Source organism: Pseudophryne corroboree, chromosome 1, assembly GCF_028390025.1.
Source record: "Pseudophryne corroboree isolate aPseCor3 chromosome 1, aPseCor3.hap2, whole genome shotgun sequence".
Taxonomy (NCBI): Eukaryota; Metazoa; Chordata; class Amphibia; order Anura; family Myobatrachidae; genus Pseudophryne; species Pseudophryne corroboree.
Window position 1 is genome coordinate 591520461 of NC_086444.1, and position 26207 is coordinate 591546667.

The 26207-nt window shown below is 48.7% G+C and overlaps 1 protein-coding gene across 2 annotated transcripts in view; it reads left to right on the top strand.

Moving 5' to 3' along the window:
- The window catches only part of LOC134900568 (ADAMTS-like protein 5), a 186505-nt gene that overhangs the window by 128523 nt on the left and 31775 nt on the right, over window positions 1-26207 (top strand). For both annotated transcript variants that reach the window (XM_063914250.1, XM_063914249.1), the window contains 2 exons: window positions 9639-9852; window positions 10641-10715. In XM_063914250.1, coding sequence (XP_063770320.1) covers window positions 9639-9852; window positions 10641-10715 — 289 coding nt within the window. The remainder of the gene's footprint in view (window positions 1-9638; window positions 9853-10640; window positions 10716-26207) is intronic.

Here is a 26207-nt window from a genome sequence, read left to right on the forward strand (position 1 = left end):
CGTTCGAACCCAAAACACGGCCGCGGAACCGAACCCAAAACCAAAACACAAAACCCGAAAAATTTCAGGCGCTCATCTCTAGACTGGCTCTATTGGTTGGGTAGTTTACAGGATTAGGCCCGCAGGTCTGGCAAGCAAACCAATAAAATACATATGCATAGGGACGGACTGGGGGGCGAAATCGGCCCTGGCATGCACGCGCACGGGGTGTGTGCACACATGACAGGGGAACGCGCGTCGTGAAAAGGGGCCGGGGACACTACTAACAGGAGCATGCCGCGAGTCAGGGGGGGTGTGGACTCACGGCATGCCTCCATTTCCATGGAGACAGGCAGGGAGGCAGCCAGACCAGAGGGCCGGAGGCTGCGCTGCGTGCGGCTTTCCCCGCTCTCTGTGTGCCAGGACCGGCTCTGCAGCCCATCGGCCCTTCTGGCATCAGATGGACAGTCCGGCCCTGCACATGCAGAATTCTCATAGGACGTTTAATTGCAAAAAAAGAATCCCTACAGCCCCGTTAACCACTTTTTTCATCTGTAGCAGTACATGGGTATGGGACAGGACTCAGGGTCAACAGTGTCTAGGTCGACCCCTATTGTTCGACAGTGAGTAGGTCGACACAGGAAATAGGTTGAAGCAGCAATAAGGTTGACATGAACATGGTCGACATGGAAAAAGGTCAACATGATTTTTTAATGGGGTTTTTTTGTGTCGTTTTCTTGGTAAAGTGACGAGGATCCCCAATTAGTGCACCGTGTCCCCTCGCATGGCTCGCTTCACTCACCATGCTTCGGGCAAGGTGCCTCGCTCCGCTACCGCTGCGCTCGGCACAGGTTACCTTTCCCAATCGTAGTCCACGTGGATCGTAAAGTATGAAAACATTTTTTACTTTTTTTTTTAAGAACTCATGTCGACCTTGTTCATGTTGACCTAATGGCCGTGTCGATCTAGTCACTGTCTACCAATAGGCGTCAAGCTAAGGTGCGTCGATGTAAGTGCTGTCGACCCAGAGTCCGGATACCCAGTACATATGGAAACTAAAATCATAGACCCAGATTTATCAAGCCTTGGAGAGTGATAAATTGCACGGTGATAAAATACCAGCCAATCAGCTTCTAACTCTAATTTTTCAAACACAGCCTGTAACATGGCAATTAGGAGCCGATTGGTTGGTACTTTATCCCCGTGCTATTTATCACTCTCCAAGGCTTGATAAATAGGGGCCTTACACTCTTGTTTTTGTTGCTATGCTGTTGGTCAAATGAGGGAGAAAGGATGAAAATATTCCCCATTATAAAATATAAGAACTAATACCACTTCTACACCCAAAACCCAGGTCTGACCCAGGTTTACGGACACAGTTCTAGCCTGGGTCAGACAAGGGTCAGTCACTGTTTACACTGCATATTGGACCCGGGTTATTCCTGGGTCAGCCCCATTTATACCCCTTTCACACAGCACAAATAACCCAGTATTGACCCGGCATATAGCCGGGTTGACACGGGTCGGTGTACTGTGTGTAGGGCCATGGTCGAATTCCCGAGTTGCCTGGCCCGGTAATTCAACCCGGGAATAAAGCACAGTTATTCCCTGGTTGAATACCGGGTCAGTGGCAGCGTGAATGGGTGGACCCGTTCACTATATAGGTAGAGGCGGCGCGGAGATAAGCTCATCTCCCAGCGCTGCCCCCCCCCCCCCCACTGCCGGCTCCGCCCCCATCGCTATGGCAACCGACCCGGGAAGCCTGCAGTTAGGGTCCAATGCTGGATCCCACCCGGGAAGGACCTGTTTCCAATTCCTGGGTAGGATCCGGCATTGGCGATGTGAAATAAGATTTTACTCACCGGTAAATCTATTTCTCGTAGTCCGTAGTGGATGCTGGGGACTCCGTAAGGACCATGGGGAATAGCGGGCTCCGCAGGAGACTGGGCACTCTAAAGAAAGATTTAGTACTATCTGGTGTGCACTGGCTCCTCCCTCTATGCCCGTCCTCCAGACCTCAGTTAAGGAAACTGTGCCCGGAAGAGCTGACATTACAAGGAAAGGATTTTGGAATCCAGGGTAAGACTCATACCAGCCACACCAATCACACTGTACAACTTGTGATAAACTTACCCAGTTAACAGTATGAACAACAACTGAGCATCACTCAACCGATGCTACATAACCATAAACAGAGCATCAGATAAACCTGATGCAACCATAAAATAACCCTTAGTTAAGCAATAACTATATACAATTATTGCAGAAGAAGTCCGCACTTGGGACGGGCGCCCAGCATCCACTACGGACTACGAGAAATAGATTTACCGGTGAGTAAAATCTTATTTTCTCTAGCGTCCTAGTGGATGCTGGGGACTCCGTAAGGACCATGGGGATTATACCAAAGCTCCCAAACGGGCGGGAGAGTGCGGATGACTCTGCAGCACCGAATGGGCAAACACAAGGTCCTCCTCAGCCAGGGTATCAAACTTGTAGAATTTTGCAAATGTGTTTGAACCCGACCAAGTAGCAGCTCGGCAAAGCTGTAATGCCGAGACCCCTCGGGCAGCCGCCCAAGAAGAGCCCACCTTCCTTGTGGAATGGGCTTTCACTGATTTTGGATGCGGCAATCCAGCCGCAGAATGAGCCTGCTGAATCATGTTACAGATCCAGCGAGCAATAGCTTGCTTTGAAGCAGGAGCACCCACTTTGTTGGATGCATACAGGATAAACAGCGAGTCAGACTTCCTGACCCCAGCCGTTCTGGTTACAGAATTCTTCAAAGCCCGGACTACGTCAAGCAACTTGGAATCTTCCAAGTCACAAGTAGCCGCAGGCACCACAATAGGTTGGTTCAAATGAAAAGATGACACCACCTTTTGCAGAAATTGCGGACGAGTCCGCAATGCTGCCCTATCCATCTGGAAAACCAGCTAAGTGCTTTTACATGACAAAAGCCGCCAATTCTGACACACGCCTAGCCGAAGCTAAGGCCAACAGCATGACCACTTTCCACGTGAGATACTTTAGCTCCACAGTCTTAAGTGGCTCAAACCAGTGGGATTTCAGGAAACCCGACACCACGTTAAGATCCCAAGGTGCCACTGGTGGCACAAAAGGGCGCTGAATATGCAGCACTCCCTTAACAAACGTCTGAACCTCAGGCAGTGAAGCCAGTTCTCTTTGAAAGAAAATTGATAGGGCCGAAATCTGGACCTGTATGGACCCTAATTTTAGGCCCATAGTCACTCCTGACAGTAGGAAGTGCAGGAATCGACCCAGCTGGAATTCTTCTGTAGGGCCTTCCTGGCCTCACACCAAGCACATATTTTCGCCATATACGGTGATAATGCTTTGCTGTCACGTCCTTCCTAGCCTTTATCAGCGTAGGAATAACGTCATCCGGAATGCCTTTTTCCGCTAGGATCCGGCGTTCAACCGCCATGCCGTCAAACGCAGCCGCGGTAAGTCTTGGAACAGACAGGGCCCTTGTTGCAACAGGTCCTGTCTGAGAGGCAGAGGCCATGGGTCCTCTGTGAGCATTTCTTGCCGTTCCGGGTACCAAGTCCTTCATGGCCAATCCGGAACAATGCGTATTGTTCTCACTCCTCTTTTTCTTACAATTCTCAGCACCTTTGGTATGAGAGGAAGAGGAGGAAACACATAGACCGACTGGAACACCCACGGTGCTACTAGTGCGTCCACAGCTATCGCCTGAGGGTCCCTTGACCTGGCGCAATACCATTTTAGCTTTTTGTCGAGGCGGGACGCCATCATGTCCACCTGTGGCAGTTCCCGTCAATTTGCAATCTGCGTGAAGACTTCTTGGTGAAGTCCCCACTCTCCCGGGTGGAGGTCGTGCCTGCTGAGGAAGTCTGCTTCCCAGTTGTCCACTCCCGGAATGAACACTGCTGACAGTGTGCTTACGTGATTCTCCGCCCAGCGAAGAATTCTGGTGGCTTCTACCATCGCCACCCTGCTCCTTGTGCCGCCTTGGCGGTTTACATGAGCCACTGCGGTGATATTGTCTGACTAGATCAGAACCGGTTGGTCGCGAAGCAGGTCTCCGCTTGACTTAGGGCGTTGTATATGGCCCTTAGTTCCAGGATTTTGATGTGAAGGCAAGTCTCCTGCCTTGACCACAGCCCTTGGAAATTTCTTCCCTGTGTGACTGCCCCCCACCCTCGGAGGCTTGCATCCGTGGTCACCAGGACCCAGTCCTGAATGCCGAATCTGCGACCTTCGAGAAGGTGAGCACTCTGCAGTCACCACAGGAGAGACACCCTTGCTCTGGGGGATAGGGTGATTAACCGATGCATCCGAAGATGTGATCCGGACCACTTGTCCAGTAAGTCCCATTGGAAGGTATGGAACCTGCCGAAGGGAATGGCCTCGTACGATGCCACCCTCCTTCCCAGGACTCGAGTGCAGTGATGCACTGACACCTGTTTTAGTTTTAATAGATTCCTGACCAGTGTCACGAGCTCCTGAGCTCTCTCTATCGGGAGATAAACATTTTTCTGGTCTGTGTCTAGGATCATGCCTTGAAGAGGCAGATGAGCTGTAAGAACCAACTGCGACTTTGGAATATATAGAATCCAGCCGTGTTGCCGTTTCACTTCCGGAAAAAGCGATACGCTGTTCAGCAACTGCTCTCTTGATCTCGCTTTTATGAGGAGATCGTCCAAGTACGTGATAATAGTGACACCTTGCTTCCGCAGGAGCACCATCATTTCCGCCATTACCTTGGTGAATATTCTCAAGGCCGTGGAGAGACCAAACGGCAACGTTTGAAATTGGTAATGACCATCCCGTACTGCAATTCCGAGGTACGCCTGATGAGGTGGATAAATCGGGACATGAAGGAATGCATCCTTTATGTCCCGAGTCACCATAAAATCTCCCCCTTTCAGGCTTGCAATCACCGCTCTTAGCGATTCCAACTTGAACTTGAACCCTTTCAGGTATATGTTCAGGGATTTTAAATTCAATTTGGGTCCGACCGAACCGTCTGGTTTCGGGACTACAACATGGTCGAATAATAACCCCTTCCTTGTTGAAGGAGGGGAACCGTGACCACCACCTGTTGAAGATACAATTTATGAATTGCAGTTAACACTGTTTCCCTCTCGTGGGGGGAAGCCGGCAGGGCCGTCGGTGAGGGGGCATCTTCTCAAAGTCCAGCTTGTATCCCTGAGACACAATATCTATTGCCCAGGGATCTAACAGGGAGTGAACCCACTTGTGGCTGAACTTACGAAGGCGTGCCCCCACCGGGCCTAGCTCCGCCTGTGGAGCCCCAGCGACATGCGGTGGATTTTTGTAGAGGCCGGGGAGGACTTCTGTTCCTGGGAACTAGCTGTGTTGTGCAGCTTCTTTCCTCTGCCCCCGCCTCTGGCAAGAAAGGACGCACCTCGGACTTTCTTGTTTCTTTATTCGAAAGGCTGCATTTGATAATGTCGTGCTTTCCTAGGCTGTGCAGGAATATAAGGCAAAATATCAGAATTACCAGCTATAGCTGTGGAGACCAGGTCCGAGAACCCTTCTCCACACAATCCTCAGCCTTCCACATGCCTCTTAAGTCGGCATCATCTGTCCATTGCATATTCTACAGGACACGTCAAGCAGAAATCGACATAGCTTTGACTCTAGGACCCAGTATACTCATGTCTCTTTGGGCATGTTTAATATATATATATATATATATAGAACAGTCTCCGCGTGCGGCACTCCTGGGCATACAGCAATCAACTCTTATGTAGGCATATAGGGTAACGTTTCAGTGCCCCCTTCTTTTATTATATCGGCACTTTCATCGATATAATAAAAGAAGGGGGCACTAAAACGTTACCCTATATGCCTACATAAGAGTTGATTGCTTTATGCCCAGGAGTGCCGCACGCGGAGACTGTTCTATTGCAAGAGGAGTGGGGGCACCCGGGCTGGTAACATTTGAATATGGAGAGCCGGACCACCTGTGGAGATATATATATATATATATATATACCTATCACTTAAGACAGCATCTTTAATATATATATATTTCTATATATACATATATATATATATATATATATATATATATATATCTATATGCATACTAGAATCTCTGCTGATAAGGTACCTGTCCACGCTGCCACAGCGCTATAAACCCATGCCGACACAATAGCCGGTCTGAGTAGTATACTAGAATGTGCAGTGCACGCTATCTGCAGGATCCCTGAGAATAGCTAGTGTTACCTTCTGGGCAAACGGGACACCCTAGGGGAAGATTCCCATCACATCCTGGCCCTAGTGGGGAAAGGATACTGCTTGACAATTTTTTGTGGGAAGCTGCCGTCTCTTGTCTGGAGTTTCCCGCTCTTTTTCCTCATGAGAGGAGGGAAATTTACCTCAGCTTTCTTCCCCTTAACATGTGTACCCTTGTGTCAGGGACAAATGAGTCATCAGTGATATGCAAATCCTCTTTTATTACAATAATCATATATTGAATACCTTTCAGCCATTTTGGCTATAGCTTTGCATTATCGTAGTCGACACTGGAGCCAAACTCCGTGTCGATATCAGTGTTTATTATTTTGGATAGTGAGCATTGTGAGACTCTGAAGGTCTCTGTGACATAGGGACAGACATGGGTAGATTTCCTGTCTGTTCTCTAATCTTTTGTGCAATAAATTCACCTCAGCACTTACACATATCCAAACAGGTGTCGGCGTTGTCGACGGAGACACCCTCTCACACACATATTTGCCCTATCTCCTCCTTAGGGGAGCCTTTTACCTCAGACATGTCGACACACACGTACCGACACACCACACACACAGGGGATGCTCTATTTGAAGACAGTTCCCCCACAAGGCCCTTTGGAGAGACAGAGAGAGAGTATGCCAGCACACACCCCAGCGCTATATGACCCAGTAATCACACAGTAACTTAGTGTTAACCCAGTAGCTGCTGTATATATTGTTTTTGCACCAAATTTATATGCCCCCCCTCTCTTTTTACCCTCTTCTATTGCAGGGGAGAGCCTGGGGAGCTTATCTCAGCGGATCTGTGGAGAGAAAATGGCGCTGGTGAGTGCTGAGGAAGAAGGCCCCGCCCCCTCAGTGGCGGGCTTCTGTCCCGTTTCTGTGTAAAAATAATGGCGGGGGCTCGTACATATATACAGTGCCTGACTGTATATATGTATAATTTTGCCAAAAGGTATCTTAATTGCTGCCCAGGGCGCCCCCCCCTGCGCCCTGCACCCTACAGTGACCGGAGTGTGCGGTGTGCTGTGGGAGCAATGGCGCACAGCTGCAGTGCTGTGCGCTACCTTAAGTGAAGACAGGAGTCTTCAGCCGCCGATTTCGATGTCTTCATGCTTCTGCTGTTTCTGTTCTTCTGGCTCTGCGAGGGGGACGGCGGCGCGGCTCCGGGAACAGACGATCAAGGTTAGGTACCTGTGTTCGATCCCTCTGGAGCTAATGGTGTTCAGTAGCCTAAGAAGCGCTACCTAGCTGCCGTGAGTAGGTTTGCTTCTCTCCCCTCAGTCCCTCGTAGCAGAGAGTCTGTTGCCAGCAGAAGCTCTCTGAAAATAAAAAACCTAACAAAATACTTTCTTTTCTAGCAAGCTCAGGAGAGCCCACTAGGAGCACCCAGCTCTGGCCGGGCACAGATTCTAACTGAGGTCTTGAGGAGGGGCATAGAGGGAGGAGCCAGTGCACACCAGATAGTACTAAATCTTTCTTTAGAGTGCCCAGTCTCCTGCGGAGCCCGCTATTCCCTATGGTCCTTACGGAGTCCCCAGCATCCACTAGGACGTTAGAGAAAGGGGTATTACACTGAACCCCGGTCTGGCGTGTTTGTCACTCACAGACCCTCCTTTGAGGTGGACCTCTGCATACACAGCCAATCAACAGCTTTTAAGCATAACCAGGGTTGTATAACACTGGAATTTACACTGCATCGTTACCTGGGTCCAACGCTGATAGCTACCAGGGTAAGATTCCCTGGTCACTTGACCTGGGTTATTTTTCAAGGATCCTTTTACACCAAGCTGTGACCTGGGTAGACCCAACAATAACCCCGGGTCAAAAGTTAATTGTAAAAGGGGTATTACTGATATTAATGGTAGGAGAGAACACGCTGCGCTGTCTCTCCGTCTGGGCACTTGTGCAAGGAGTTGATTGGTTGGTACTTTAGCACCATGCTACTGTATTTATCACTCTCCAAGGCTTGATAAACCTGGGCCTTAACCTGCCCCTATTTGCAAGTGATTATGAAAATGTCTGCATCATGGAAGCAGCATTTGTCGGGGGTGCAAAAGTTTGCTTCCGCTGATAAAAGTTGCAGAATGCATCTAGGTGAACACTGGCCAGGCAGAGATGTGCTCCTTTATAGTCATATTAGTCAGGACTTTACTTTGTCCACCATATTTATGTCCTTATGGACCCACAATCCCACTTAAGGTGAAGGTGTACAAAACCTTTGTAGGGAGAACATGTATGAAATGGGATCTGGTCAGGATCCCGGCAATCGAAATACAGATGCCGGAATCCCAACACTACTCGGAATGCCAACACCGGCTTCCAAATAAAGCACAATACCGGAATCCCAACCACCGGGATCCCGAAAGATTATGAACCAAGCTGCAGGAGAGGGGGTGGGGGGAGTTTTGGTTGCGGGGGGAGAGTTAGGGTCAGGGGGGTTAGGTTTAGGCAGAGGGGGGGGCGGGTGTTTAGGTACCCCTGGGGTGGCTTAGGGGTTAGATGCTAGAAGGGAAGGTTAGGGAGCAATGGGGGAAGGTTAGTATACGTGCCTTTCCCTGTCGGGATTTTCAGCATCGTATAAAGGGGATCATTCCGAGTTTATCGTAGCTGTGCTAAATTTAGCACAGCTACGATCATGTTCCCTGACATGCGGGGGGACGCCCAGCACAGGGATAGTCTGCTCCGCATGTCAGTCCGCCCCCCCCCCCCCCCCCCCCCCCCGCACAAATACAAACGCATCGCATAGTGGCGATGCCTTTGTATTTGAGGAGTAACTCCCGGCCAGCGCTGCTCCTGCGGCTGGCCGGGAGTTGCTCGTCGCGGCCCGCCCCCCCAATGGTCCCTTAACGCCACCGTTCAGCCCCCTCCCGCCTAGCGACCGCCTCTGTCTCAGAGGCGATCGCTAGGTAACGAAAGCTGTCATGCGCCGGCGCACTGGAGCGCTGGCGCATGCGCAGTTCCAACCCGATCGCTGTGCTGCGACAAACTGCAGCGAGCGATCGGGTCGGAATGACCCCCAAAAGTCCTTATTCAGGTTTGTTAGCAATCCAAAAAAGTTAGCAATTGGGCAAAACCATGTGCACTGCAGGTGGGGCAAATGTAACGTGCAGAGATTTAGGTTTGGGTGGTGTGTGTTAAAACTGAAATCTAAATTGCAGTGTAGAAATTAATCAGCCAGTATTTACCCTGCACAGAAACAATACATCCACCCAAATTTAAATCTAAATCTCTCTGCACATCTGCCCCACCTGCAGTGCAACATGATTTTGCCCAATTGCTAACAAACCTGAAGAACCCCCAAAATAAGGGAGCATCATTTATTATTTTCTAATAGACTTTAGCCTAGTCCAGTTGTGGGATCATTCATAGCAGCCCCTGATTTGTAACTCTTTATTACACTTTTTTCAGGTTCTCTTTCAGGAACAAAACCCAGGCATTCATTATGAGTATTGGCTGCCTAAGGAGAGGTACTACAACATCCAGAGGGATTTCCAAGCACAGCAGAGTATGGATAGATCATATCAGCCTATGGATATGGGTTTAGACGCCTGGGTACGCACACCTACATCCAGCAGCCAAATAGCCACGGTGGGGGCAGTAAGAAATGAAGCTGAGAAATCAGGTGCACCTTATTTATGTAATGATTAAAATGTACCCCTCTTATTACGCAAAGTGTTAGGGACTGATTCAGACCTGAACTTTATTGCGGACGCATTGATTTAAGGTCAACCCCTGCCTGTGCAGCCTCGCTGTGCTGGCAGGTTGTCTGCCGACATTTTCTTTTAATGGGGCGGCTACGTATGATGTCACGCAGCCGCCTCAAAAACGCTCACAACACATCCCCGTTTTGGTCGCCACATCCGCAAAACTCTGCCCCCGAATGGTCACCGCTATCAATCACCTTGGGGTCGCATGCCTTCAGAAAATAGCATCCTAATTTTTGCAGGACAGTCCGATTTTTGGGGGAGTGTCCCACTGTCCCACCCGCGGGCCGCGGTGTCCCGCAGTAGGGGGGGGCAGTGTAGTTGGGCGGCCCCTGTTACTCCCTGCTTTGCTTAGCAGAGCAGCAGTGAATAGACGCTGTGCGCATTCACACAGCATTTATTGCAGGGAGACAGAGGGACTGGGGGCATGCCAGCAGCTCATAGAGTAATGGGTATGCCCTCACAGTGACGAAAATAGCGGGCGCGGCTCGTGATCAAGGGACTCCCGCGAAGCCACTCCCCCATTTCCATAGCCCATGCTCCCTTTTTGGCTGCGCCAAAAAGTCCCACTTTGCAGCCTCCAGGTGTTGAGAGGTATGCATTGCTTACCTTCCTTTAAGTCACCTGAAATAGTGACTCCTAGATCCCTTTCCTCCTCATTAGTTTCCAAAACGTTTCGGAGATTATTATCTTTTTACTTTTCTAGACAGACGCTGCCAGAAGTGTGTGCAGCTCAACGGCAGAGCGCAGAGGAGGAAACATTATTGTCAAAGTGACTTTGGTAAGCACATACTGTATCTTGCTGCTGTAATCATGTCCCGTCTGGGAGCACCATAATCAGATAAAATGGTCTATTCCTGGAATTTAAAACAATGTTTAAGGCTAATAATAGACACTTTTATTTTCTGCCAATGCAAGTTCATTTGGTAGGTTCTAGCAATTAACTTTATGGTTTTGAAATCTGTGAGGAGGGCTGGGAGATGTGGTCAAGTGGGGGCACAGCTGTGCTCCATTGTTGCCCTATGTAGGAGCTATATGCTGCTCCTGCTGCTAAGAGGCACTGCTTGCCAAGGGGGTGTGGTTAGGTGAGCCTAGCAAGGCCATTCCCTCAGAGAGTACCTGCCCCCTTCTCTGACAGGAAAGCTTGTATGAAAAGCAAAATAAGGGAAAACCTTACTTAAGGGCCCCTGAGATGGGAGTATTCATGAATTTGCTAATATTACTGCATTCTAAATAGAGGATTACCAAACCACAATGGAAACTATGCAAGTATAAGGATTGTTGAATCCAATACCTGAACAATTTTCAGAGCAATTTGCTTACTTGTGAACCTAAGCCATTTCAACAGAGACGTGGAGCGGTGAAAGAGAGACCTAACGTAGATCAAGTGCTGAAGGCACATTTATTATTGTTTCAAAAGTTCACCTAGAGAATTTTCTACAACAGGGCTAGGCAATATATGGCACTACAACTCATGTGGAGCTACAAATTCCAGCATGCCCTGTCACAGTTTTAGCATACTATAATGAAAAACTGTGGCTGAGCATTCTGGGATATGTAAGTCCCCAGCACCTGAAGTGCCTAGCTCTAATCTACAGTTGTCAGGCACTGCAAAGCAAATTTAAATAGATGCACTCACAAGGGTTAATTAGAGATTACATATTGACAAAAAATTTGATAAAGAAATGTAATGCTGGGTCCATTGGCATTCCGTCGGGATTCCAATATTTGGGAATCTGGCCTGCCGACATTTCAATCCCAACCAGTTAAAAAAAGAGTATTAAGGCAATACATACAATGAGATTTATACTTTCTTAATGCTTTATCTATGATAATTAAAAATATTCCTTTATACAAAAAGCACACTCTGTGCTGTGGAAAGTGCTATATACATCAGTACAACTGTTAGGGCATTTGTAGGCATATCCTACATTTCCCACAAACTGCTCATCCTATTTGATGACTATTGGCTTTTTTCTCTGCAGGAAAAAATAGGGTCTATTTAGTTTTGGAACTTGTATCTGTAGTACATATAAAATGTGGCTTTTCCATTAGCAGAGGTTCAAATAGTTGGCCCATTATTAATTTTCCTGTATTACAAACTAAGTACATATTGAGAACACATATTTTTTCTGCCATTTTTTAATAAAGACCATCCATTTTATAAAATGTGACAGATTCACATAGACAGAGGTACAGTCCGACTCACTTTATTTCCACCTCAGGCAGGTTACAGAGTACATGCAGGTTTTGCCGATCAGGTTTTACAGACAGGCTTTAAACAGCAGCACAACATTCCAAGTTATAATAAGCACTAGTAGGACAGATTCCAAATGTCTCCTAACGTAACACATACCCCAAACATATTGCCTGGCCACATACTGGCATCAGGAGCAATGACCCACTGAACAAACACATTTTTTAAAGGTAGCAGACAAGTTGTAGTGATTAGCCCAGCTGTGGCTCATAACAGACTCAGCTAAAACCTGGGCTGGATCCCATCAGACCTATTGCTGCTTCTCCAATCCTGCAAAATGTTATATATATATATATATATATATATATATACATATACAGGTTGAGTATCCCATATCCAAATATTCCGAAATACGGAATATTCAGAAATACAGACTTTTTTGAGTGAGAGTGAGATAGTGAAACCTTTGTTTTCTGATGGCTCAATATACACAAACGTTGTTTAATACACAAAGTTATTAAAAATATTGTATTAAATGTCCTTCAGGCTGTGTGTATAAGGTGTATATGAAACATAAATGAATTGTGTGAATGTACACACACTTTGTTTAATGCACAAAGTTATAAAAAATATTGGCTAAAATTACCTTCAGGCTGTGTGTATAAGGTGTATATGAAACATAAATGCATTCTGTGCTTAGATTTAGGTCCCATCACCATGATATCTTATTATGGTAGGCAATTATTCCAAAATACGGAAAAATCCCATATCCAAAATACCTCTGGTCCCAAGCATTTTGGATAAGGGAGACTCAACCTGTATATATATATATTTCTCTGACGTCCTAGTGGATGCTGGGGACTCCGAAAGGACCATGGGGAATAGCGGCTCCGCAGGAGACTGGGCACAAAAGTAAAATCTTTAGGACTACCTGGTGTGCACTGGCTCCTCCCCCTATGACCCTCCTCCAAGCCTCAGTTAGATTTTTGTGCCCGAACGAGAAGGGTGCTCACTAGGTGGCTCTCCTGAGCTGCTTAGTAAAAAAGTTTAAGTATAGGTTTTTTATTTTCAGTGAATCCTGCTGGCAACAGGTTCACTGCACCGAGGGACTAAGGGGAGAAGAAGCGAACTCACCTGCGTGCAGAGTGGATTGGGCTTCTTAGGCTACTGGACATTAGCTCCAGAGGGACGATCACAGGCCCAGCCATGGATGGGTCCCAGAGCCGCGCCGCCGGCCCCCTTACAGAGCCAGAAGACTGAAGAGGTCCGGAAAATCGGCGGCAGAAGACGTCCTGTCTTCAATAAGGTAGCGCACAGCACCGCAGCTGTGCGCCATTGCTCTCAGCACACTTCACACTCCGGTCACTGAGGGTGCAGGGCGCTGGGGGGGGGCGCCCTGAGACGCAATAAAAACACCTTATATGGCAAAAAATACATCACATATAGCTCCTGGGCTATATGGATGCATTTAACCCCTGCCAATTTTTCCTTAAAAAAGCGGGAGAAAGGCCGCCGAGAAGGGGGCGGAGCCTATCTCCTCAGCACACTGGCGCCATTTTTCCTCACAGCTCCATTGGAGGGAAGCTCCCTGACTCTCCCCTGCAGTCCTGCACTACAGAAACAGGGTAAAACAAGAGAGGGGGGGGGGCACTAATTTGGCAGATAAATCTATACAGCAGCTATATAAGGGAAAAACACTTATATAAGGTTATCCCTGTATATATATAGCGCTCTGGTGTGTGCTGGCAAACTCTCCCTCTGTCTCCCCAAAGGGCTAGTGGGGTCCTGTCCTCTATCAGAGCATTCCCTGTGTGTGTGCTGTGTGTCGGTACGTTGTGTCGACATGTATGAGGAGGAAAATGGTATGGAGGCGGAGCAATTGCCTGTAATAGTGATGTCACCCCCTAGGGAGTCGACACCTGACTGGATGGTCTTATGGAAGGAATTACGTGATAGTGTCAGCACTTTACAAAAGACTGTTGACGACATGAGACAGCCGGCAAATCAGTTATTACCTGTACAGGCGTCTCAAACACCATCAGGGGCTCTAAAGCGCCCGTTACCTCAGATGGTCGACACAGACCCAGACACGGACACTGACTCCAGTGTCGACGGTGAGGAAACAAACGTATTTTCCAGTAGGGCCACACGTTACATGATCACGGCAATGAAGGAGGTTTTGAACATTTCTGATACTACAAGTACCACAAAAAAGGGTATTATGTAGGGTGTGAAAAAACTACCCGTAGTTTTTCCTGAATCAGATGAATTAAATGAGGTGTGTGATGAAGCGTGCGTTTCCCCCGATAAAAAACTGCTAATTTCTAAAAAATTATTGGCATTAAACCCTTTCCCGCCAGAGGTTAGGGCGCGTTGGGAAACACCCCCTAGGGTAGATAAGGCGCTCACACGCTTATCAAAACAAGTGGCGTTACCGTCTCCTGATACGGCCGCCCTCAAGGAACCAGCTGATAGGAAGCTGGAAAATATCCTAAAAAGTATATACACACATACTGGTATTATACTGCGACCAGCAATCGCCTCAGCCTGGATGTGCAGTGCTGGGGTGGCTTGGTCGGATTCCCTGACTGAAAATATTGATACCCTGGACAGGGACAGTATATTATTGACTATAGAGCATTTAAAGGATGCATTTCTATATATGCGAGATGCACAGAGGGATATTTGCACTCTGGCATCAAGAGTAAGTGCGCTGTCCATTTCTGCCAGAAGAGGGTTATGGACGCGACAGTGGTCAGGTGATGCGGATTCCAAACGGCATATGGAAGTATTGCCGTATAAAGGGGAGGAGTTATTTGGGGTCGGTCTATCGGACCTGGTGGCCACGGCAACGGCTGGGAAATCCACCTTTTTACCCCAGGTCACCTCTCAGCAGAAAAAGACACCGTCTTTTCAGGCTCAGTCCTTTCGTCCCCATAAGGGCAAGCGGGCAAAAGGCCACTCATATCTGCCCCGGGGCAGAGGAAGGGGAAAAAGACTGCAGCAGGCAGCCTCTTCCCAGGAACAGAAGCCCTCCCCCGCTTCTGCCAAGTCCTCAGCATGACGCTGGGGCCTTACAAGCGGACTCAGGCACGGTGGGGGCCCGTCTCAAGAATTTCAGCGTGCAGTGGGCTCACTCGCAAGTGGACCCCTGGATCCTGCAGGTAGTATCTCAGGGGTACAAATTGGAATTCGAGACGTCTCCCCCTCGCCGGTTCCTGAAGTCTGCTTTACCAACGTCTCCCTCCAACAGGGAGGCGGTATTGGAAGCCATTCACAAGCTGTATTCCCAGCAGGTGATAATCAAGGTACCCCTCCTACAACAGGGAAAGGGGTATTATTCCACGCTGTTTGTGGTACCGAAGCCGGACGGCTCGGTGAGACCTATTTTAAATCTGAAATCCTTGAACACTTACATACAAAGGTTCAAATTCAAGATGGAGTCACTCAGAGCAGTGATAGCGAACCTGGAAGAAGGGGACTATATGGTGTCTCTGGACATCAAGGATGCTTACCTCCATGTCCCAATTTGCCCTTCTCACCAAGGGTACCTCAGGTTTGTGGTACAGAACTGTCACTATCAGTTTCAGACGCTGCCGTTTGGATTGTCCACGGCACCCCGGGTCTTTACCAAGGTAATGGCCGAAATGATGATTCTTCTTCGAAGAAAAGGCGTCTTAATTATCCCTTACTTGGACGATCTCCTGATAAGGGCAAGGTCCAGAGAACAGTTAGAGGTTGGAGTAGCACTATCTCAAGTAGTACTACGACAGCACGGGTGGATTCTAAATATTCCAAAATCGCAGCTGATTCCGACGACACGTCTGCTGTTCCTAGGGATGATTCTGGACACAGTCCAGAAAAAGGTGTTTCTCCCGGAGGAGAAAGCCAGGGAGTTATCCGACCTAGTCAGGAACCTCCTAAAACCAGGCCAAGTGTCAGTGCATCAATGCACAAGGGTCCTGGGAAAAATGGTGGCTTCTTACGAAGCGATTCCATTCGGCAGATTCCACGCAAGAACTTTTCAGTGGGATCTGCTGGACAAATGGTCCGGATCGCATCTTCAAATGCATCAGCGGATAACCCTGTCTCCAAGGACAAGGGTGTCTCTCCTGTGGTGGTTACAGAGTGCTCATCTTCTAGAGGGCCGCAGATTCGGCATTCAGGACTGGGTCCTGGTGACCACGGATGCCAGCCTGAGAGGCTGGGGAGCAGTCACACAGGGAAGAAATTTCCAGGGCTTGTGGTCAAGCATGGAAACGTCACTTCACATAAATATCCTGGAACTAAGGGCCATTTACAATACCCTAAGTCAGGCAAGGCCTCTGCTTCAGGGTCAGCCGGTGTTGATCCAGTCGGACAACATCACGGCAGTCGCCCACGTAAACAGACAGGGCGGCACAAGAAGCAGGAGGGCAATGACGGAAGTTGCAAGGATTCTTCGCTGGGCGGAAAATCATGTGATAGCACTGTCAGCAGTGTTCATTCCGGGAGTGGACAACTGGGAAGCAGACTTCCTCAGCAGACACGACCTCCACCCGGGGGAGTGGGGACTTCACCCAGAAGTCTTCCACATGATTGTGAACCGTTGGGAAAAACCAAAGGTGGACATGATGGCGTCCCGCCTCAACAAAAAACTGGACAGATATTGCGCCAGGTCAAGGGACCCTCAGGCAATAGCTGTGGACGCTCTGGTAACACCGTGGGTGTACCAGTCAGTGTATGTGTTCCCTCCTCTGCCTCTCATACCCAAGGTACTGAGAATCATAAGAAGGAGAGGAGTAAGGACTATACTCGTGGCTCCGGATTGGCCAAGAAGGACTTGGTACCCAGAACTTCAAGAGATGCTCACGGAAGACCCGTGGCCTCTACCTCTAAGAAAGGACCTGCTCCAGCAGGGACCCTGTCTGTTCCAAGACTTACCGCGGCTGCGTTTGACGGCATGGCGGTTGAACGCCGGATCCTGAAGGAAAAAGGCATTCCGGATGAAGTCATCCCTACCCTGATCAAAGCCAGGAAGGATGTAACTGTGCAACATTATCACCGTATTTGGCGTAAATATGTTGCGTGGTGTGAGGCCAGGAAGGCCCCTACAGAGGAATTTCAACTGGGTCGTTTCCTGCATTTCCTGCAAACAGGACTGTCTATGGGCCTAAAATTAGGGTCCATTAAGGTTCAAATTTCGGCCCTGTCGATATTCTTCCAAAAAGAACTAGCTTCAGTTCCTGAAGTTCAGACGTTTGTCAAGGGGGTACTGCATATACAGCCTCCTTTTGTGCCACCAGTGGCACCTTGGGATCTCAATGTAGTTATGGGGTTCCTAAAATCACATTGGTTTGAACCACTCACCACTGTGGACTTAAAATATCTCACATGGAAAGTGGTAATGCTGTTAGCCCTGGCTTCAGCCAGGCGTGTCTCAGAATTGGCGGCTTTATCCTATAAAAGCCCTTACCTAATTTTTCATACGGACAGGGCAGAATTGAGGACTCGTCCTCAATTTCTCCCTAAGGTGGTTTCAGCGTTTCACTTAAACCAGCCTATTGTGGTACCTGCGGCTACTAGGGACTTGGAGGATTCCAAGTTGCTGGACGTAGTCAGGGCCCTGAAAATATATGTTTCCAGGACAGCTGGAGTCAGAAAATCTGACTCGCTGTTTATCCTGTATGCACCCAACAAGCTGGGTGCTCCTGCTTCTAAGCAGACTATTGCTCGTTGGATTTGTAGTACAATTCAGCTTGCACATTCTGTGGCAGGCCTGCCACAGCCAAAATCTGTAAAAGCCCATTCCACACGGAAAGTGGGCTCATCTTGGGCGGCTGCCCGAGGGGTCTCGGCTTTACAACTTTGCCGAGCAGCTACTTGGTCAGGGGCAAACACGTTTGCTAAATTCTACAAATTTGATACCCTGGCTGAGGAGGACCTTGAGTTCTCTCATTCGGTGCTGCAGAGTCATCCGCACTCTCCCGCCCGTTTGGGAGCTTTGGTATAATCCCCATGGTCCTTTCGGAGTCCCCAGCATCCACTAGGACGTCAGAGAAAATAAGAATTTAGTTACCGATAATTCTATTTCTCATAGTCCATAGTGGATGCTGGGCGCCCATCCCAAGTGCGGATTGTCTGCAATACTTGTACATAGTTATTGTTACAAAAATCGGGTTATTATTGTTGTGAGCCATCTTTTCAGAGGCTCCTCTGTTATCATGCTGTTAACTGGGTTCAGATCACAAGTTGTACGGTGTGATTGGTGTGGCTGGTATGAGTCTTACCCGGGATTCAAAATCCTTCCTTATTGTGTACGCTCGTCCGGGCACAGTATCCTAACTGAGGCTTGGAGGAGGGTCATAGGGGGAGGAGCCAGTGCACACCAGGTAGTCCTAAAGCTTTTACTTTTGTGCCCAGTCTCCTGCGGAGCCGCTATTCCCCATGGTCCTTTCGGAGTCCCCAGCATCCACTACGGACTATGAGAAATAGAATTATCGGTAAGTAAATTCTTATTATAAGATCCCAATAAAAATTACTCTATTTAAGAAGTCCGTGGAGTGCCATCCTTCCCATGCACATGGGATCTTCTGTATATCGTCTGCAGGAACGGCACCCCGGCAGCTGCACAGCATCACTGAGTGCCTCTCCACCTATGTATGTATGTATATATATATATATATATATATATATATATTTCTCTGACGTCCTAGTGGATGCTGGGAACTCCGTAAGGACCACGGGAATAGACGGGCTCCGCAGGAGACTGGGCACTCTAAAAGAAAGATTAGGTACTATCTGGTGTTCACTGGCTCCTCCCTCTATGCCCCTCCTCCAGACCTCAGTTAGAATCTGTGCCCGGCCAGAGCTGGATGCACCTAGTGGGCTCTCCTGAGCTTGCTAGAAAGAAAGTATTTGTTAGGTTTTTTATTCTCAGTGAGATCTGCTGGCAACAGACTCACTGCTACTGAGGGGAGAGAAGCAAACCTACCTGCGTGCAGCTAGCTTGTGCTTCTTAGGCTACTGGACACCATTAGCTCCAGAGGGTTCGAACACAGGGCCTGACCTCGATCGTCCGTTCCCGGAGCCGCGCCGCCGTCCCCCTTGCAGAGCCAGAAGACAGAAGAAGGAGATGAAATCGGCGGCAGAAGACTCCGGTCTTCATTAAGGTAGCGCACAGCACTGCAGCTGTGCGCCATTGCTCCCACTGCACACCACACACTCCGGTCACTGTAGGGTGCAGGGCGCTCGGGGGGGGGCGCGCTGGGCAGCAATAAGAATACCTTTTGGCAATATATACACATAATACAGTCTGTGACTGTATATGTGTAAAACCCCCGCCATTTTTAGTCAGAAACAGGACAGAAGCCCGCCGCTGAGGGGGCCGGGCCTTCTTCCTCAGCACACCAGCGCCATTTTCTCTTCACAGCTCCGCTGGAATGAAGCTCCCCAGGCTCTCCCCTGCAGTATCCTGGTACACAAAGGGTGAAAAGAGAGGGGGGGGGGGGGGGGGGGGCACATAAATTTAGGCGCAAAATTTGTATATACAGCAGCTGCTGGGTAAACACTGAGTTGTAGTGTAATCCCTGGGTTATATAGCGCTGGGATGTGTGCTGGCATACTCTCTCTCTGTCTCTCCAAAGGGCCTTGTGGGGGAACTGTACTCAAATAGAGCATCCCCTGTGTGTGTGGTGTGTCGGTACGCGTGTGTCGACATGTCTGAGGTAAAAGGCTCCTCTAAGGAGGTGATAGAGCGGATATGTGTGTGAGAGGGTGTCTCCGTCGACAACGCCGACACCTGTTTGGATATGTGTAAGTGCTAAGGAGAATTTATTGCACAAAAGGTTAGGGAACAGACAGGAAATCTACCCATGTCTGTCCCTATGTCACAGAGACTTTCAGAGTCTCTCAATGCTCACTATCCATAATAACAAACACTGGTATCGACATTGAGTTTAACTCCACTGTCGACTACGATAATGCAAAGTTACAGCCAAGATGGTTATAAGGTATTCAATATATGATTATTGAAATAATAGATGATTTGCATATCACTGATGACTCATCTGTCCCTGACACGAGAGTACACATGTTTAAGGGGAAGAATGCTGAGGTAAATTTCCCTCCTCTCATGAGGAAAAAGAGCGGGAATCTCCAGACAAGAGACTGCAGCTTCCCACAAGAGAATTCTCAGGCTGTATCCTTTCCCCACTAGGGCCAGGATATGTTGAGAATCTTCCCCTGGGGTGTCCTGTTTACACAGACGGTAGCACTTGCTATTCTCAGGGATCCTGCAGATAGCGTGCACATTCTAGTATACTACCCAGACCGGCGATTGTGTCGGCATGGGTTTATAGCGCTGTGGCAGCGTGGACAGGTACCTTATCAGCAGAGATGAGACCCTAGTATGCAATATAAATATATTAAAGATGCTGTCTTAAGTGATAGATATATAGTTATAAAGCATGCCCAAAGAGACATGAGTATACTGGGTCCTAGAGTCAAAGCTATGTCGATCTCTGCTTGACGTGTCCTGTAGAATATGCATTGGACAGATGATGCCGACTTAAGAGGCATATGGAAGGCTGAGGATTGTGTGGAGAAGGGTTCTTGGGCCTGGTCTCCACAGCTATAGCTGGCAAATTCTGCTAGTTTGCCTTATATTCCTGCACAGCCTAAGAAAGCATGACATTATTAAATGCAGCCTTTAGAATAAAGAAACAAGAAAGTCTGAGGTGCGTCCTTTCTTGTCAGAGCCGGGCAGCTAGTTCCCAGGAACAGAAGTCCGCCCCGGCCACTACAAAAATCCACCAATGTCGCTGGGGCTCCACAGGCGGAGCTAGGCCCGGTGGGGACACGCCTTCGTAAGTTCAGCCACAAGTGGTTCACTCCCTGTTCGATCCCTGGGCAATAGATATTGTGTCTCAGGGATACAAGCTGGACTGTGAGAAGAGACCCCTCACCGACGGCCCTGCGGGCTTCCCCCAAGAGAGGGAGCCAGTGTTAACTGCAATTCACAAATTGTATCTTTAACAGGTGGTGGTCAAGGGTCCCCTCCTTCAACAAGAGGGTGTTATTATTCGACCATGTTGTAATCCCGAAACCAGACGGTTCGGTCAGACCCATATTGAATTAAAAATCCCTGAACATATACCTGAGAAGGTTCAAGTTCAAGATGGAATCGCTAAGAGCGGTCAGTGCAAGCCTAAAAAGGGGGAGACTTTATTGTGAATCGGGACATAAGGGATGCATACCTTCAGGTCCCCATTTATCCACCTCATTAGGCGTACCTCAGAATCGCGGTACGGGATCATCATTACCAATTTCAGATGTTGCCGTTTGGTCTCTCCACGGCCCCGAGAATATTCACCATGGTAATGGCGGATATGATTGTGCTCCTGCGGAAGCAAGGTGTCACTATTATCACGTACTTGGACGATCTCCTCATAAAAGCGAGATCAAGAGAGCAGTTGCTGAACAGCGTATCACTTTCTCTGGAAGTGTAACGGCAACACGGCTGGATTCTATATATTCCAAAGTCGCAGTTGGTTGCTACAGCTCATCTGCCTCTCCTAGGCACGATCCTAGACACAGACCAGAAAAGGGTTTATCTCCCGATCAGGGCCGCATCTTCCACTAGGCAGCTTTAGGCAGCTGCCTAGGGGCGCCGGGACCTGAGGGGGGGGCCTGCTATAGCTGCATGAAAAAGGTAGCGTGGTCCTACCTCTCACAACTGCCGCAATCCCCCCAGCACTCGTATCTACAATAGTCATGACTGCCAAGCTCCTGTATTTCAGGGTGACATGAAGTGCTGCTCTTCGTTCCAGGCTCTTTCACAGACTACTCAGTCCCAACTCTGCATCGCAGCCTGCAGGTGAGATGGCTACATAGTGCACTGTCCGCATTTGATAAGGAAAGAGGGGGAGAGCAGCAGTCTTGGGGGGGCGTGAGCTGAGCTGAGCAGCAAGCATGCACACTATCTGGGGTGGATGAGCAGCAGCATGAACACAGATGGTAGAGGGTATAGAACAGAAGACATTTAAAAGAGTAGGGGAGGGGGTGAGAGCAGCAACAATCCACACAGACTATGGAGATGGGGAGAAGAGAGCAGCCATGCAACAGACTGGGGTTGGGGGAGAGCAGCAGTATGCTTTTCACCTGAAGGCCGGTTAGGGGGAAGGGGCAGTAGGCAGAACTTTTGCCTAGGGTGCCGAGAAACCTTGCACCGGCCCTGCTCCCGATAGAGAGAGCTCAGGAGCTCATGACACTGGTCAGGAATCTATTAAAACCAAAACAGGTGTCAGTGCATCACTGCACTCGAGTCCTGGGAAGGATGGTGGCATCATACGAGGCCATCCCCTTAGGCAGGTTCCATGCGAGGACCTTCCAAGGGGACTTACTGGACAAGTGGTCCGGATCACCTCTTCAGAGGCATCGGTTAATCACCCTATCCCCCAGGGCCAGGGTGTGTCTCCTGTGGTGGCTGCAGAGGGCTCACCTTCATAAGGGCCGCAGATTCGGCATTCAGGACTGGATCCTGGTGACCACGGATGCAAGCCTCCGAGGGTGGGGGGCAGTTACACAGGAAAGAAATTTCCAAGGTCTGTGGTCAAGTCAACAGACTTGCCTTCACACCAATATCCTGGAACTAAGGGCCATATACCACGCCCTAAGTCAAGCGGAGATCCTGCTTCGCGACCAACCGGTTCTGATCCAGTCAGACCGCAGGGGTTCATGTAAACCGCCAAGGCGGCACAAGGAGCAGGGTGGCGAGGGTAGAAGCCACCTGAATTCTTCGCTGGGCGGAGAATCAAGTAAGCGCACTGTCAGCAGTGTTCATTCCGGGAGTGGACAACTGGGAAGCAGACTTCCTCAGCAGGCACGACCTCCACCCGGGAAAGTGGGGACTTCATCAGGAAGTCTTCACGCAGTTTGCAAATTGATGGGAACTGCCTAAGGTGGACTAGATGACGTCCCACCTCAATAAAAAGCTAAAAAAGGTTTTACGCCGGGTCAAGAGACCCTCAGGTGATAGCTGTGGTCGCACTAGTAACACCGTGGGTGTTCCAGTCGGTCTATGTATTCCCTCCTCTTCCTCTCATACCCAAGGGATGAGAATTGTAACAAAAGGAGGAGTGAAAACAATATTCTTTGCTCCGAATTGGCCAAGAAGGACTCGGTACCCGGAGCTGCAGGAAATGCTCTCAGAGGACTCAGGGCTTCTGCCTCTCAGACAGGACATGTTGCAACAGGGGCCCTGTCTGTTCCAAGACTTACCGCGGCTGCATTTGACGGCATGGCGGTTGAACGCCGGATCCTAGCGGAAAAGGGCATTCTGGATGCAGTTATTCCTACGCTGATAAAGGCTAGGAAAGACGTGACAGCAAGACTTTTTCACTGTATATGGCGAAAATAGGTTGCTTGGTGTGAGGCCGGGAAGGCCCTACAGAGGAATTCCAGCGGGGTCGATTCCTGCACTTCCTACAGTCAGGAGTGACTATGGGCCTAAAATTAGGATCCATAAAGGTCAAGATTTCGGCCATATACATTTTCTCTAAAAATGAACTGGCTTCACTGCCTGAAGTTCAGACGTTGTTCCGGGGGTGCTGCATATTCAGCCTCCTTTTGTGCCACCGGTGGCACCTTGGGATCTTAACGTTGTGTTGGATTTCCTGAAATCCCACTGGTTTGAGCCACTTAAGACCATGGAGCTAAAATATCTCACGTGGAAAGTGGTCATGCTATTGGCCTTAGCTTCGGCTAGGCGTGTGTCAGTATTGGCGGTTTTGTCATGTAAAAACCCTTATCTGATCTTCCATATGGACAGGGCAGAATTGAGGACTCGTCCCCAATTTCTTCCTAGGGTGGTATCATCGTTTCATTTGAACCAGCCTATTGTGGTGCCTGCGACTACTAGGGACTTGGAGGATTCCAAGTTGCTGGACGTAGTCCGGGCTTTGAAAATTTATGTTTCCAGAATGGCGGGAGTCAGAAAGTCTGACTCGCTGTTTATTCTGTATGCAGCCAACAAGGTTGGCGCTCCTGCTTCGAAGCAGACTATTGTTCGCTGGATCTATAGCACGATTCAGCTGGTTCACTCTGCGGCTGGATTGCCGCATTAAAAATCGGTGAAAGCCCATTCCACAAGGAAGGTGGGCTCTTCTTGGGCGGCTGCCCGAGGGGTCTCGGCATTACAGCTTTGCCGAGCTGCTACTTGGTCGGGGTCAAACACGTTTGCTAAGTTCTACAGGTTTGATACCCTGGCTGAGGAGGACCTTGAGTTTGCTCATGCGGTGCTGCAGAGTCATCCGCACTCTCCCGCCCGTTTGGGAGCTTTGGTATAATCCCCATGGTCCTTACGGAGTTCCCAGCATCCACTAGGACATCAGAGAAAATAAGAATTTACTCACCGGTAATTCTATTTCTCGTAGTCCGTAGTGGATGCTGGGCGCCCGTCCCAAGTGCGGACTCTCTGCAATACATGTATATAGTTATTGCTTAACTAAAGGGTTATTGTTATGAGCCATCTGTTACTGAGGCTCAGTTGTTGTTCATACTGTTAACTGGGTATGGTTATCACAAGTTGTACGGTGTGATTGGTGTGGCTGGTATGAGTCTTACCCTGGATTCCAAATCCTTTCCTTGTTGTGTCAGCTCTTCCGGGCACAGTTTCCTTAACTGAGGTCTGGAGGAGGGGCATAGAGGGAGGAGCCAGTGCACACCAGATAGTACCTAATCTTTCTTTTAGAGTGCCCAGTCTCCTGCAGAGCCCGTCTATTCCCGTGGTCCTTACGGAGTTCCCAGCATCCACTACGGACTACGAGAAGTAGAATTACCGGTGAGTAAATTCTTATTATATATTGTAAAACACAGGCGGCACTCCCAGACTTGTAAGGGTGAAGAAAAAACTTTATAGCAACGTTTCGGGGGGTCTCACCCCATCATCAGGATAACACACATAATACAAAGTGAACAGATTTATAGTCACCGGTCTTCTGTGCTCCCACCCGTCACCGGCTGCCGCCACGAGCTCCGTCAGTGAACTTCCGGCTTCAGACCACTGGCGTCAGCGGAAGCCAAGGACAGACGTGACCTGCGCCGGGAGGGTCTAGGACAAAGCAACAGAACTCCGATAAGTTACCATAACAACATGTAAACATTCAAGTGAAAAAACCTCTAAGATGCGGGAACAAACCCCACAATAAAAACAACGTGCAAAACATAACATAACTGGTACATGTATGTGGTAACTACCTCAGTAGAACAGCACAGCCTACCTGACATCACGCAGATACTTATGACCTATACAGAATCACTATTCATTACTCAAAAGGACATTAGCATATCTATGCTTAAAGTCAATATATATCCATATAGTCATGTCTAACTTGCAGCATATTTTATACATATTTTTTCATATTTTTTTAAAAAACAACTAACTCCCAAGCTCATCACTGAAAATGCAGTTATTAAACACACAAAAAAATATATATAACCTGACAAAGAAATAACCAGAATTTATAAAAAGGCAGAAAGACTTAAGGACTCATTAAGCCCCTTTGGACTGACGGTGTCAAGCGTATAAATCCACCACGCCTCTAATTGAAGAAGTTTCTTGGCACGATCTCCCCTACGTAAGGAGCCTGGGACCTGTGCAATCATTCTGTACCGCAAAGCCGACAAACCATGTCTGGCCTGCGCAAAATGTCTTGCCACCGCCTGGTCACTGGTACCTGCCAACAATGCTGCCCTGATGGCAGCACAATGCTGGGCAATTCTCTCTTTAAATTGTCTCTCTGTCTTGCCCACATAGTGAAGACCACATGGGCAAGACAGGAGATAAACAACAAACCTAGATGAGCATGACAGGACAGACTTAATGGTAAACTGCTTGCCCGAATACGGGTGACTAAATTTATTACCCGTGATAAGTGCACTACACGTAGTGCACCCTGTGCATCTATAGCAACCTCCCTTTCTGGACAGAAAATGCTGTTTAGGGGGTCCCATCCCTGTGATGTCTGTACGCACTACCAGATCTTTAATATTAGGACCCCTAGTGAAGCTGGGGAGAAGCCGTGTATTGCACAGAGA